A 16,005-nucleotide genomic window follows, 5' to 3' on the forward strand; every position below is an offset into this window, starting at 1 on the left:
TAGCACCACATGAGTCTCAGTGCCTTAGTGATTCCAGGACAAGGCATAGGGGTGTTGATGCCCTTTTTAAAGGTGACGTACTATTATTTGCACCCAATGGCTTACAGCTCAGTGTTTCTTCAAGCTCAATATTGCCTACACGGAGTGAGCCGCATACGAGTATGGTCAATTTCATTCCTGAGATGGCGTCAAACCCAGGAACACCATGCCTTGTAGGAATCATCATTCTGGTATATTGGGTGTTACTTCCTTGTTGGTATGCCGGACATAGCGGGACTCGAACCCTGCGACCCGATAAAGGCTCTAACCGCTGAGCTATATGTCCCGACCTTCAAGGACTTGTTGTCTGGGGTGTGACTTCCTTGTTGGTTGTCCAGATCTCTGTTGGTATCTGACTTCCTTGTTGGTTGCTTACTGGATACTTATCTATAGAGAGAGCCTATAGGGTATGTACTTTTTTCAACCGATGCTTGCTTTGTTACTGGATCAAGATCAGCGGGTGGGTTACTTGCTACTTGCTGGTCCCTACGGGGGGTTTATGGCTCTGTCTGTCTGGCTTAGTCAGATGGCTACTAAGGCTGGTAGCTCCGCAGGATCTACTGGTGCGTATGGAACTGCTCGTGCACCCCGCTCGTCGTGCTACTGAAACTACTGGATCAACGTGTGCTTCAACCCCGGGCTATGACTATCAATATGGGTCTGTTCGATCTGCTGTTTCACAGTATCTGTAGTGATAGGTATTAATAGGTATGACCGCCTAGGTAGTACGTACGGGCATCAGTAGCCACCTAGGTAGTATGGGCATAATTCAGTAGTCGTAGCTTAGGGGCACATAAGCGTTAGCAAGCCATATCCTACGACGGAATATCCATTTCTTCCAGGGCCCTGGCGGTTATCTACTAGTATATTCTCCCTTAGCCTAGGTAATAGGTTCGATAGCTCAGGTGGCCATATAGTAGTTGGGGGTGCTTGATTCAACCCCTATAGAAGGTTCTCTCTCCTATAGTGAGGGTTCAACCCCTATAAATGGTTGACTATCATTCGGTGTTTTTCCATCCATTATCCAACCAGATCATCAGTAATTGAAGGGTTCTCTTTCCAAGCTACCTCGTGCTTCTATTGTGCCGGTTATATTCCCAAGCTAGGATGTATGATGGACTAACTAACAAGGCTGCCACCACAACTATGGGGGCTGCCAGTCTTCATCCCGACCTAGATTGAACACCTGTGAACCTTACCTCATCTTGTTGTTGTTGGGCTGGTATCCCTACCTTGCTAACTGGTTATTTTACTAATCATCTAATCCTTACCTCGCCTACCTCTTATATAGGTTAGAATCTAATGCTTTTTAGAGTGTTGATCCTTCTATCATCTCATGCCTGACTTGACCAATATCATGCTGGTAGAGTGATAATTTCATGCTGGATACTTGCTCGTCTTATAGCGAGCTCTTTTCCAATCTTTTCCACTCCTTCCTTTCCTTCCTTACATGGGAGAATGCATGCTATGGTAGAATGAGTTTGTGGGCTGTATGTAACCATTTCCGATGCAACCAATAAGGCAAGGCTACTTGCCCGTCTTCTTCTTCTTCTTCCTCAGGTGAGAATCTAATGCTGTTTAACTGGTCCTATCTCATTGCCCGTCCTCCGGAGGACCTTCTATCACAGACACGAGAGATAGATCTTTCCTTACCGATCTAATAGGCAGGCTCCTTGCCCTACTTACGCTTCAACTTGAGGTGGTCCTTATAGAAGGCTGGTAGTAACGCTGAAGCTAGAAAACCTTGAGGGGTTCCGGATTACAACTGCCCAATCTTCCGAGATAGGCGACCCCACTGTAAAAACAGGCAACGTCTCTGTCAAATGTCACCACACACGGGACGGTACGGGGCGGCACAGGATAGCACAGGGCGGGCGGGAAGAAGGTACGGTATCGGTTCGGTACACAGATAAGGAACGGGCCCCCACATAGTCACCCGGCATAGCCCCACCCTTACAGCCAAGCATAGCCGAGCATAGACAGACGGAAATAAGGTCATTGCTAATGGCTAAGCTTGCTAATTGCTAAGCCATTCCTTCCTAACCTTCCTAAGGCAGGACCTTCCTAAGCTAAGTAAGGTGAGCCTTTCTTTCTCTCCCTCACCCAGTGAGCATTAACACCCTCACCCATATGATGGATGAGCGACTTCGTTCCTCACCATATGAATAGTGAGTCGATGGCGGCCTTTGTCGAGAGTTCGGCAAGCTCACCCTACCGGGCCTTGACTTCCTATTGGAATATTGAGCAACGAATGAATGCATAATGACATATATAATGATATATATCTATTTGTATACGATATTCGATCGATAGAGCGTGAATGCATATATTATATATGTAATTACGCTTTCTCGAATCCAATCACCGTACTTCTCTGAATGAGAAGTCAAACTTCCCTAACCTCCGCCAAGGTAAAATGGCCAATCTCGTAGGATGCGTAAGCATGCTCGACTGTTAAGGATGCGTAAGCAGGCTCGACCATAGCCCCCCCACCCAATAAGTAAATTGAACCTTTAGGTGCTCGACCATTAGGGAGAGGAGAGGAGAGGGAGAGGAACGGTTCTGATTTCATTTGAATGAGAAGGGAACGAACGACTTGTCCCTTTTGTCTATCCCTTTTTCGGTATCACCCTGGCGACGGGGAAACTACCATCACTCGGTAGGAAAAGGAGAATACGAAATATTCATATGTATTCTACCAGCTCTAGGGTCAAGAAACAAGCCAACAATTACACTACAGAGTCTATGAATTCTAAAACCAAACTTCCGCTTAGAACAGTGAGCTATAAGTAAGTAATGTAGGTCAATTCGGATGGAAAGTAAATTCACGTAATTGACCAAGTAGCTCACATCACTAATTTGATGAAGCAGAAAAGCAAATAGCAATTGATTCTGCTACATTTAAGCCAGAGGGGCACTTAGCTGTATTCCAGCCAGCAAAGGTCCTCGTGTAGAGTGGACTATAGTAGGATTACAGGTGGGCTACCAAAGGTGTCTATGGGCGCGCTGTTACTATAAGAATATAATGGAGCCAATCCCAACCTTCATCAATCGAGATGCCTGAACCCTTGTCTTTATCTATTGCCAAGCTAGTGAAGTCTAGGATTGACAAAGAAAAGTAAGTTCCTAGAGCAACTCAACCTAGATCCTGGTAGAGAACCCATTCCAGGGCCATATCCCGTAGCTTCCCTTCATGTGGTTTCAGGCCCATATCCACTTATAGTACCGTCATTATGCCTATGCTCCCCGAGCTTTTCTGCCTAACCAAAGTCAAGTGCGTCTATCATAGCTGCTTCAATGCCAACTGGATCATTCAATGTCTCTGCCTTCGCTGATGGGTTTAACAAATTATAGCTTGTATAGGGGCCATTTGGAAAAGAAATCACAATCACAAGTAAAGCATCGATTCCAAGTAGAGTCAAACCGGTGCATCCAAAATAAACTAGCGCAGCCAGATCAGGTGTTCAAAACCAAAAAAAGAACTGGAGGGGCTAGTTACCAACGACCGGGAAGAAGTGGATGAATGCATGGAGTAAAACCTACTGCCATCTATTTATACTTTAATACATTGATGCAAAAAACAAATTACACCATTAGCTAATAGGCAACCACTACACCCCACGGAAACACACAGATGCATCATGAAAGAGTGCTACACCTACCATACAATCAAAGGTGCGTAGCCCCTATAACGTCCTGTCGTCCATCCATCCATCTATCCATTATGAAATGAGTTGGCAGCTCGCTCATATGAAAGGTCGGCTCTCGATCATATCCGCTCGATCAATTAGTTGCTGGGTCTCGCTCATATGAAAGTGCTCGGTCATCGACTTGCTCACGATTTCGGCTCGATCCACTATGAAAGTTCATGATAACCGGAACATCTTATCTCGCCTACTAATAGGTGTCTCGTTCATATGATCAAGTTCTCGAAAAACTGCTACCGAGCCCTTGCCTACTTCTAAACCCCTGTGGAGGCTCGTTCCGCGAGGCTGCACTTCAAGGCGGCCTACCAGACCACAAGACTAGACACATTCATTAGCAACTACTATCATGAAGACGCTATAAGCTTCCTCGCTTGGCTTGCTTGGTGCTTTCTTGCCTACCTTACTCTATGGCTTCTTTCATCCCGGATCAGAACCACTCATAATTCCGTGCTTGCTTTCTTGCCTACTTCACTACTCGCTATCAGTTATTTCTTTCAGTACGGACTACTGACAACTATAAGTGCTTAGCTTTCAGTCTGATAGTAGTATGCCTTATTCCTCCTTCTGCATTTGCTCATAAGAGTCCTTGCTAGCTGCAAGAAGTTACCCTCATACGATATAAGAATAAGGTTATTAGATGAAGGATGGAAGACTGATCTGGCAACTTGGATGAGAGAAAGAATACGGATAAGTGACTCGCTTGAGTAAGACAAGCATACCTCGTATGGGCTCGAGTACGAGCTGACGTCTTTGGAGAGTAGGGCGCAACTACGGAATAGGAATCCCGTTTCAATAAAGAAGGAGCGGTGACTCAGACTTCTTGGTCATGAAAGAGAAGGGAAAACCCTGACCATGAGGTGGCCTGCCAAGCCCGGGACCATCTATAGAGCCAGGGTTAGAGATATGGGTTCATGAAAGAGAAGGGCGAAGATGCATAATCTTGATAAGGTATCCTTCTTGGTCATTAAGAGGTGTCCTGCGGAGCTAACCACTGAGTGGAAGGAGGAACCCGATCTACACCTGCAGGTCATATATTGATAGCGGCAGTAGACCTACCCTCTTTCATAAGCTAAGGTAAGGATGCTGCACCTTCCTATGAAGATAGGTCACCCTAAACTCAATCATTGTAGTCATTTTCTTCACCTGCATGACTCGTTGTTTCATCCTTAGGTCATGTTCTTTCACTCTTCGACAGTGCTCTTTAATTGCTTTCTATAGGCAGGCATATGCTGCACCCTTAAATATCTAATTTGCTCTTATTATACTTAGCATTCTCCTAAAGAGACTTCCTATACTAAAAAGTGAAAGAATAGCAAGTAGTTCATTCACTATAAAGAACAACAATAATACCCCTGAGTATTATCATATAATAGCATCAACTCAATCCATAATGACATCTTCTAGCTACCAATTATTACATCTCAAGACATAGAATACATCTATAGGCAGCAAATATAAAAAGGCAGCAAATATAAAAACACCATACCATTAGGATAGGATTTCTTTTTAGATTAGGTATGTATGTTTAGGGATTAAGATTGATAAATCGATTATTCCGGAGAAAGAATTGGTGGTGCGAAATTAAGCAGGCTTATTTAGCAGGAGGCTACACCAGGGCTATGAAGCTGAAATGTTCCCCTAATTCCGATGCTCTTGTGGTGCATTCATTCATTATATATGTAAGAAAACATCCATCTAGTCAGCAAGCGATAAAAAGCAAGCCCCGGTACCAGCCAGCAAGCAAGAAAGAAAGCCATAGTTTCAAGATGAGCAATCCATTCCGTTCTTTCTGGATGTCTTGAGGTAATAAAACCCCTCTAGGAACGATGGAGAAGCTGAGGCGGTATGCAGAAGCTGAGGCGTGTGAGGTGGCTCCATGTCCACTCTAGTGGATTAATTCTTATAAAGGAATGACAATCTTACCGGTGCAAGTGAATAAATTGGGTTATGGGATGTTTGGTTATGCTTTTCAATTAAAATTGCAATAGTTTCAGTAATAACATGCCCTGACATGTCAAATGCGGGAATACCGTGCCTTTTCAACAATCCGAAATATGATTCCAAAAATATTAACCAAAGACGTCACCCTTTCTCGTCATGAAACATGTAAATATTGTTTCAACTGTGGTATTTTTATAATTATAATTAAAAATGTTAATATAAGGAATTTTATCAAATTATTTTCGCTTTTTATTTCACAATTTCACCGGTTAAAATTAAATCCGTAAGTTATTGCACCAGTTAAATTAAATGTTTAAGTTATTTTACTACAAGGGTCGTTGATTTTATCATCCATCTCGATGATCAATATTATAGCTGGTTACATGTTTTATTTTGATTTGAAATTTAAAGTTTTTATATATCTTAGGATAAATAAGTTGAATAAGTTAAAAATTTGAAATGGCACTAGCTTTGTAAAATGGTCTTATCGATTTTCTTGGGGCGGTTTAAAGTTATTATGTTTAATAAAATTTTGAAATTATAATTTAATTAATAAATAAATTGATTTTTTTTAGTATTTTTTTTGGTTAATTTTGTTCATATTTAAATAATAAGAAATTATAATCTTACTCAAAATAATATCACTTTATTTTTAAAAGAAAATACTATTTTATCTGTTAGCTAGGCTATATTTTTCAAATTTACAATCAACATAAAAATAATTAGCAAAATTAAAAACTTAACTATCTCCAATTATTTTAAATATTTTGAAATCTACCGATATTTTAAATATTTTGAAATCTACCGTAAACATAAACATGACTAAAAAAATAAAGAAATTTGAAACATTTCTATATCTAAATAATATAATTAAACATAATTACTAAATTTATCCTAATCTAAAAAAAATTGATCAAAATTCACCCAAACAATTTATATGTTTCAAATACCAAATAATTCGACCAAAATAATTCCAGTTCTCAATATAGGTGATTAACATAGTACATCAGATGAAAGATAATCCATAATTCATATAATTTAGGCACATTCAAAGTTTAGAAACATGGATTGTTCATTTGCTAGCATAGCTAAAGGAAATACCTGCCCAAACACAAATAGATAGGTGAGGGATGGCGTGCCTGCAACAGACAAACAAAAAAAAAAGGGAGAAAATTCATCTTTACTGGATTTATGGGTTATTTAAATTATATAAATTAGACTTGTGGATATATGAATAATAACAATTTTTATGTTCCCTAGAGGAAATGCATGTTATGATTCATCTCAATTTTAAAAGCAAGTCATAAAGTAGAGTTACTAGTATTGATGCTCCTATTAAATCTTAATCTTCTTATCTATTCTTTTTTGAATGTTTGGATGACCCATGTTATGATTGATCTCAATTTTGAAAGCAAGTCATAAGGCAGAGTTATTAACATTGATACTAATACTAAATCTTATTATCTTTCTCATGTATTTTTTTTGGATAACCCAAATGGGTGAAGCATAATCTTGGGTGCATACAGAAGAAAAGGAAATTGAAATAATTTTGAAATTGGAATATATTTTTCTTTTTCAATTCTACTCTTGTCAAAATGTCTGAAAAAACAACAGAAAAGAAAGAAAGAAGAGAATATGTGAAAATGACTCTATTTTTTATAAAAGTTGTCGATTTTTTTTCCTATAAAATATCAATTTCCTATATGTGTATTTATGTATTAGGGAAAGATTTTACATAAATAAATTTTAAAATTATTTTAGATTTAAATTTAAAAAAAAAAACATAAATTTTTAAGAGATTTTTTTGAGAATTTTATAGAGTTTTTTTATTATTCAGAAAAAATAAAACAAAAATAGAAAAAAAAATATTTACCCTATATTATCCAAAATAATATTTACAAAACTTTTTATATCAAATTCGAATTTAATAACTATGTAATTAAGAAGCCATTACTAAATGAATGCGTTTTCAATGGTATCAGTGTTACGAGGTAATATGAGCATCACATGCACCTAAATTTTCAGAAGACTACAGTGATACTGAGATATATAAAGTGGTTATGAATCGTAGACAAGAGAGTATCGATTCATTTATTTAATTCATACTAGCGTATGGCAAACAACACCAGAGAAACTGGTCGCCAACATATATTCTACTTCTTCCTATCGGTACTGACCGAACATTCTTCAAAGCTTTTATATATATATATATATATTTTGATCGGTCACTTGTCGCTGCTACGATTCTTCTGGGCTTCATTCAGCAATTTTACAAGTTCCTGCCGCGATATTCCAGTTGTCCCCATGTCCATGGTAGTCGAAGACTTCATACAAAGGAAAGGCCACCAAAGTCAGTTACAGTGCAGAAAAATAAATTGGCGATGATTTTTCAATTTAAATCACAAGACTTAGTAATAACAAACATGATGTAGTAAATTAATAATCGGTTAAAGTCATTTTTAATAGATAATTGTGTTTAGAAGTTTATTTTACAGTTTTCTATTGTAGGTAGGTGATATGTAATTATGTTGTATTTTTAATAAAATAATATTAAAAATAATAAAATTTAATGTCTCTCTAAAACAAAAATGAAAATAACCATATAAATAAAAAAACTATAATAAAATTCAATACAAAAATTTTAAAATCTTACTCCAAAATCTTTTAATATTTCTTTTAATTAAATATTTATAAAATAAATCTTTAAAAGGAAAAACCATATAATATAGATGTATAAAAATATTTAACAACATAAGTATTTCCACGTCAAAGTTGTAATATTTGAAAATATTAATTTTGTTATGAAGCTATGTAAGAAAAATCTAATATTAACATTAGAAGATTAATATCAATACAAGATTATGTCTATAATTTTGTTATCATGCTATGTAAAAAACATCTAATATTAATATTAAAAAATTAATATTAATGCAAGCTTATATCCATCTTAACTAGGATCTATCAAGAGGGATCAAATATCTTGAAATACAAATCTCTTTTACTTGAGATACAAATCTCAGTTATTATGAAAATATCTCAAATCTCAGTTATTATGAAAAGAGACTTGATCCCTCTTAAAACTTGATAGGTCTAAAGTTAAAATAAATCTATGTTAGTAAATAAAATGGAAAATTAGTGAATTAATTATTAGATTTACATGACCCTACATAACTAATAATTAATTATAAAATAAAAATAAATTAATTAATTTATTACATGATGCTTTTAATATTTAACGGGATATAAACTTACTTTACGCTCTGCTTTGAAGACTGCATTTAGAGCTGTGTTGTGAACCATGGCAGCTTTTAGCAGGCCTGTCACCTGTACCCAAATATTAACACAAAAATGGTTATTTGTTTTAAGGTACCTAATGCAAATCTGTGAGTGCCATGAGTGAGAAAAGGTGCTATAACAAAATTGAATACCTCGTTGGGGCCAACTGTTACATTCTGCTCTTCCAGTTCCGTGGGCTCCTTCACATCGAGTTTATTCCACAACTGAACTATTGTGGCAGTGGAACCAGATGGAATTACACTTAAGTCGTCTGTGATGAAAAACTGGACAGTCTTCTTCACATATCCCGTAGGACGTACTGAATCTTTGGTGGCTGCGAGTGGGTTGTCCTCCAACTTCACTTCACGGCTTATCCTATTGCCGCAGGAGGAACAGTTTACAGTCCCACTTTGGGTGCTGAGACCGTGTGTACCGCCGTAACTCCCTATATAGGGGCACACATAATACTTGGCAGCTGGAGCTGGAGTCGAAGATTTAATGTTCAATGTGTCACTGGTGTAGGTTGCGGAGAAAACCTTTGGGTCTAATAAAACCGCTTTGTCACCTTTCATGAACGACGGAGAGAGACTCTCCACGCTCTTATAAAGATTTGTGATGCAGCAAACTTTTGTGTCATCCTTCTCCTTATTATCCTTGGACACCAGCGCCTGCTTGGCAATGGCCCCACTTGGCAGTACGAGAAAACTGAATAGCAGATCAACAAAATCCTTCCCTGCTTCTGCGTACATTATCTTGCCACTTCTCTTACTGACCATCAGTTTTATGGTGATGGAATTAGCAGCCTTAGGCTTGGCCGTAGTTGCAGACTGGTCAGCTGCCATGGCAATTCTCTGCTGCTTCTATGCTTGTGTCTGATGATATCTGTGACGATGTTAAAACTGCAATTAGCCATGAATTTAAAGAAGAAACCCACCAAAAGCAGAATAAAGTTTTCAATCGGCACGTCAAATTATTACAGTTATTCGTTACCCATAATGATCGGCATATAAATCGAACAATCGAACGTGCCTTCACGGAAATTTATATCGCATCGACTTAGCAGCCTTACGACCCGCCGTGACAAGAATATTGTTTCTGAGCAGCAAATCAGTTTAGTAGGTTACCAAGTTGTCTGTGATCTACCAAATTTGACTTGTAGTTTGAGGAGGGACATTTAATTTGTTGAAGTCATTATCTGAGATCTCATCTTGACTGGATATTTTAACATGACTTGTCCTCTTAGCCAGCACAACCACCACAAGATTGTAATAGTAAGACTTACACCAAATTATAAAAGTTATTTGGTAGGTATATAGTGTTTTTTTCCCTGGAATATATTTAATATCAAATTTACTTGAAATTAAATAGGAAAATAGGAATTTATGGATTTTATATCAAATTTACTTGAAATTAAATTAGAAAATAAGAATTTATTGAAAGCATATATATATATTTTTTCCAGTGGAAAAACTACCATAATTTAGTTGTCAAAGCAGTGAAGACAACTATTAAGGAGTAGTCTTTAAGTGAGATTTTTTGGAGTTTCCAACTGATTTCTAACTAGAATCCCGTTAAATTTATGATTTCAATAAATCCTTGCTGCATTGTAGGAAATAAAGGGGAAAACTTTCCAAAAAGTTATTACTAGTTATTCACAACTATTACTAGTTATTGGCAAATATAACGTGACTAATCACTCTTATTTAAGAAAAATCATGCCACCTGAAATGACCCTTAAGATATATGTTTGAATGATATGATTTCAATGTTTAAAAAAAAATCAGCATTTGTTAGATAGTGAGAAACCTATCATAACTTAGTTGGTTTGTGGGCACAACGAAATAACCTGCTAATGGCCCTGATCTTAGACCATTAACATATTTCTTTATATTTAGAAAACACAAACTCTTAATTAAAAAAAATAGTGTTAAAACATGCTCCATACCATTTTTTCAAAATTTTTATAATAAACATTTATTTATATATTTAAAATTTAATTTAAACAATAAGAAGTGAAATTTCATTAATAACTCTCGACAAAATACTCGAATATAAAACAATTAAAGTGGACAGAGAGACATTTAAAGCGGACAATCCTGACAGGAATTTATCCATTGTTACTTCTGAATTAAGTTGAAAAGAGAGATTTTATCAATATTTTATTTAATATTTTGATCGAATTAAAATTAGGTTAAAAAAATGATTTTTTTGGTTAATCTATATATATTGTTAATATTATTAATATTAAATTATTAACATTTCATACTATCCGTGAGAATTAAAGTTTTCTCAATCATTAATATTATTAAATTATTAACATTTCATGTTATTTGTGAGAATTAAAGTTTTTCAATAATTTTATATTATTTGTAAAATTTAAAGTTAGGTACAAAGGATTCTATTCCTTCTTCTTAATCATACAGAATAGCTATATATAAAACAGAATAATAATAATCATATAGAATAACTATATATATATATATATATATATATATAAAAGAATAATAATAAATGAGATGAATATTTCATATATTATCGATTCTATATATATGAATAATAATAAATGAGAAGAGCATTTCATATATTATTTTTTAATTAAAAATGTATTTTTATTAAAAACTGTGTTAGAAAGTTTATTCCGCTTTTTTGTGTTGTTTATCTTATTAGAATAAGTATCACACTTTTTGAATATTTTCTATATTTTAAATGCTAATGAAAGAGGTTAAGAAGATACGGACATCCCAAATATGGTGTTTTAGTTAAATTAAAAAAAAATGTTTTATTATTGAGAGAGATTTTAAAGAGATTGATGATTTTTGTTAGTTTATCTTATAGTATTATGATGTACTGGAGATTGCTTTCTGTGGGTTTTTTTTTTTTTTTTTTAATGCTAATGAATGAGGTTAAGAAGATATGGACATCTGAATAATATTTTATTTGGTGTTTTAGTTAAATTAAAAAAAATGTTTGATTGATGATAAAGATTTTAAAGAGGTTGATGATTGTTGTTAGTTTATCTTATAGTATTATGATTTACTTGAAATTTCTTTTTGTGATTAAGACATCTTTTAATTAATTAATTTTCTATATTAAATACTATAATCTACTTGAAATTTCTTTTTTGTGATTAAGACATCTTTTAATTAATTATTTTTCCATATTAAAAAATATTTTTGAAATATATAAAATTTGGAATTATTTAAGTTAATAACAAGTATTTAATAATGAGTATTTTTAGAAAAGTATTTAAAAGAGATATTATAAAATATTATTAGTAAAAGAAAGAAAACAAAATATAAAATATATAGTTTTTTATAAATTTTGAATTTTATATATAAATAAAAGAGACTAACTCTATTTTATAATTTATAATTATAAAATTTACTTTTGTTTAAAATTTCTATATTTTATATAATTATAGTTTTATACAAATTTTAATGATTAATTAACTTTTGTATATCTACTAAAAAAGAATCAAGTTCTATTAATTATGAGTAGTTTGATCATTTAATGTTTTTATTAAAGAATTATTTCATACATTAAAAAGAATGAATTTTGATTAATAAAATACATCTATTAGAGAATTGTATCATACATTAACAAAATTTAATTCCAATCCATTCACTTGAAAAATTAATTAATAAAATAAGTCGATATAAAAAAAGAAATAAAATTATATTATTCATATAATCTCAATTTTTTTATTTGTATTTGTGTTTTGTTTATGAATAACTAGAGCAATTTAATTGCTTAAAGATTTAAAGGTTTTGAGAATGATGAACTATGATAGCAACACATTCGTGCACATTCCTCACACTTATCATTATATCCATTGAAGCTATTAATGTGAATTGTGAGGAATTTAAAATCAAACACATGGAAGAATTATTGATACTATTTGGACAAGGGGATATTATTAAATGTTTTTGGATTCTCTTTTCAATAGTTTGGTAAATTAAGAGTAAGAAATTAAAATTGTAAATTTCCTGATTTTGACATTTCATCGGTGTAATGTAATGTAATTGTGCTTACACATCATTACATGAACCTTGAGAGATTTGATTTTTATAACTACATTGGATACTTTGATGGGTGCATAGGGGACATATGGTGTTTGGAGTTGAGTATGTTAGAGTGCTTTATTAGTTATTTTATCTTTTTGATAGACAAAATAATGATGAATTAGCTAGATCTCAAGTGGGATATATTTTATTGGGTTTCCCCCTCTCCTCTTCCAATTTCCGTTTCCCATTTGTGGAGTAAGAACTAGATTAGTGAATGTAATACATCAAATATTATTGAGGCCTAGGAGTTAGCGATGAGGCTTAATATGGTCATTGCTTCTTGTACACAACCTAAATATGATCTCTTCTTTGTGAGGAGGATACACACCTGGTGCTCTTCACTTGTTACAAGGATGAAAACTTAGTGCTTATTGAAATTCTTGAATACAAAGTGTTTGATGAAATGCTTGACATCGAGAAAACTACTAGGGTGGCCTTTATCCAAGAGGGTTTTAATAATAGAGGTGTTAATGATCCAGTGGAGGCCTTTAAATTAGTTGTTAAGTCATATGAAAGTAAGACTATCCTATTATAGATACAATTTTTAGAATATGTTGCATCCATTCAGCTAAAACTACAAAAAGGAGGGGGGTATCAATGGCCTAAAAACACCTTTTATATGCTGGTAGGTAGTGGTACGATCAATTTTTCTTTCACATTATGAAATTGGTAAGGATTCGATGTTATTATTGGTTCTTCATCTTCATGGATATATGAAAACTCATTAGGGTACCATCTTAACCATTTTTTATTTTTATAATTGCACACAACAATGCAACCAAATCTAAAATCAACATAGTATATATATATAAATCCACCAAGAATACAATATAAGAGAGCATGCCATGAATCCATAAATCATACACAATTACACCATGAAATCATGATAATCAGCAATGCATAAATAAATCATACAAGAAAGATACTTGTAACTCTAAGCTAATTAGATTCCAAGAGCTAATCCAATGGTGCTCCAACTCCCACTAACCAATCTTCTACCAATGGTTGGGGGAAGTTGGGGGTTGAGGGATCACACCACAAGGGATTCACTGGCGCAACAATACTATACCATGTGCATTCATATTGGGGGATATATAATGATGAAAAAATGAAATAATATATTGAGCATATAATAGGGAGTAAATGGTTTTTATATTGAAAGGTATAGAAAACGAAGCTCAAAATATTGAAAAAATTTAAAGGGGTATAAAAAATGTTAATGAAAAAATAGGTACCTACAATATCTAGTGAAAATAAGGGTTTTTTAAATTGGGAAGGAGTATTGGGTTCATATTGGCATGGGGTTAAATAATTTGATTTTTAGAGGTATTTTCTAATATGTAGTCAAATTAGGGGTATTGTTTAGTATGCCACAAACTCATGTGATATATCAGAGGTTCATTGAGTGAATCCCCCATGGATCACATTAAGGGTCGATTTCCTTGCAACCCATGCAAATAGCTTCACAATTGTTACCCCTTGAGTAGGGATCTTAGCTTAATGAGGTAAGCGAGGTAAGGGCATATAATAAATATCTATAAATAACTAATTCCCATAATAATTTGTTATGGGTGTAGGGATCTTGCTACCATTCAAGCATTGCATGCATACTCGTGGTTGGTTATGTAACATACTCAGTAGTGGCACCCTAAAAAAATAACCTACACAATTTCCAAGAAATATTACATATTAGATTATTAGCTAATTAGTTTTAGTGTGGTGAAGAGGATCCTCAACTTGTAGCACTCCCAACCCCATGAGGTTATAGTGTGTAGGGATATTACTATTACACCCAACCCCTAGTGATTGAACTACACTTTAAAATGCCATCTTGTAATGGGCCCAAAAGAATGGTACAAGGAGATAGGAATAATATGAGCATAAGTAATCATAGTTGGTTAAGTATACTCCTAACCCTTATTCCACAAAAACTAGATTATAATAACTAATAATATGCTCTACCGAGTATAAAATTTCAAATCACACTTTCTCACACAACAATGAGACATTCCCATAACATTTTGTCAAGAGTCATACAACCCCTTATGTAAGGCAAGAAACTCCTTATATATTCTTTCCCAATGTAACATCTTCTCAAGTTTTGGCTCTTATCCTTTCCCCTTCTCATGCAAGGGTGAAATTGGACCTACAAGTGAATTTACACAAGTCAAGAATGTGATATAAGAAAGTTAGAACACTTTCACTTTTTCCTTTTTACTTGAGTGAAATTTGAGTTTAGTTTTAGAATGTTTTTCCTTTTGCCAATGTTTCCTAAGCTCTAGGACATGACAACCATCCTCAATGAGTTATGAACCTTTCTCTTGAATGTATTTCTCCATAATATCCACCAATGTATAAACCTGGAATAGACTAGTCCTTCCATGATAACAATGCATACATGCATACACACATACATACATTGGTATTGTGGAAGGTAACAATGGATTTTAATTACCTTTTCAATTGATTGGAGAGAAAACCAAAAGATTGTTCATTTAATTGTGAACCTAGGGTTCATAAGGGAACTTGTGAATCATTGTGCATTGTATATGCTAGTACAATCATGTATGTTTCTTGAAGTTGTAGTAAGTAAATGATTATCATAGTTCAATATATACTTATGCTTTTACAATTCGCCAAGTAATCTAAGCCACACTTTCAATCCAATCCACACTTGTAGGAATGTAAAGCACACTGTCTCATCTATGTTGCAAGAAAGTAAATCACTCTTGCAGGAAAAGTATATCACACTAGCATCTAAAGTAGACTTGTACAAGTGATGAGAATAATCTTTATTTTTGCAATTAATATGTAATTTCATGTGCAACATAAATGCATTCAATTACAAACCATTAACTCACAATTCTTATAAAGAAATTGAAATTGTAATCCAAATTCATAAAATAACTAATCCAAAAAGAAAACATAAATGTTAATATTATGGAATCAAAATAATGTTAAAAAAAAAAAATTTACAA

General features: G+C 34.1%; 1 protein-coding gene across 2 annotated transcripts in view; it reads right to left on the reverse strand.

Annotated features, from left to right (window-relative positions):
* Positions 1 to 7,705: 7,705 nt before the first annotated feature.
* Positions 7,706 to 16,005, reverse strand: part of LOC149221043 (uncharacterized) — a 232,396-nt gene continuing 224,096 nt past the window's right edge. The window contains exons 1-3 of one of the 2 annotated variants that reach the window (XM_089382897.1): positions 9,116 to 9,870; positions 8,940 to 9,011; positions 7,714 to 8,011 (exon numbers count right to left, since the gene is read on the reverse strand). In XM_089382897.1, coding sequence (XP_089239023.1) covers positions 7,913 to 8,011; positions 8,940 to 9,011; positions 9,116 to 9,805 — 861 coding nt within the window. In that variant the 5' untranslated portion in view covers positions 9,806 to 9,870 and the 3' untranslated portion in view covers positions 7,714 to 7,912. Of the gene's footprint in view, positions 8,012 to 8,939; positions 9,012 to 9,115; positions 9,871 to 16,005 lie in introns of those variants that run through there. The other variant, XM_089382898.1, reaches the window with a different exon arrangement.

Source organism: Pinus tabuliformis, chromosome Q (assembly GCF_031772625.1).
Source record: "Pinus tabuliformis cultivar Carrire ecotype Pingquan chromosome Q, CPIR1, whole genome shotgun sequence".
Taxonomy (NCBI): Eukaryota; Viridiplantae; Streptophyta; class Pinopsida; order Pinales; family Pinaceae; genus Pinus; species Pinus tabuliformis.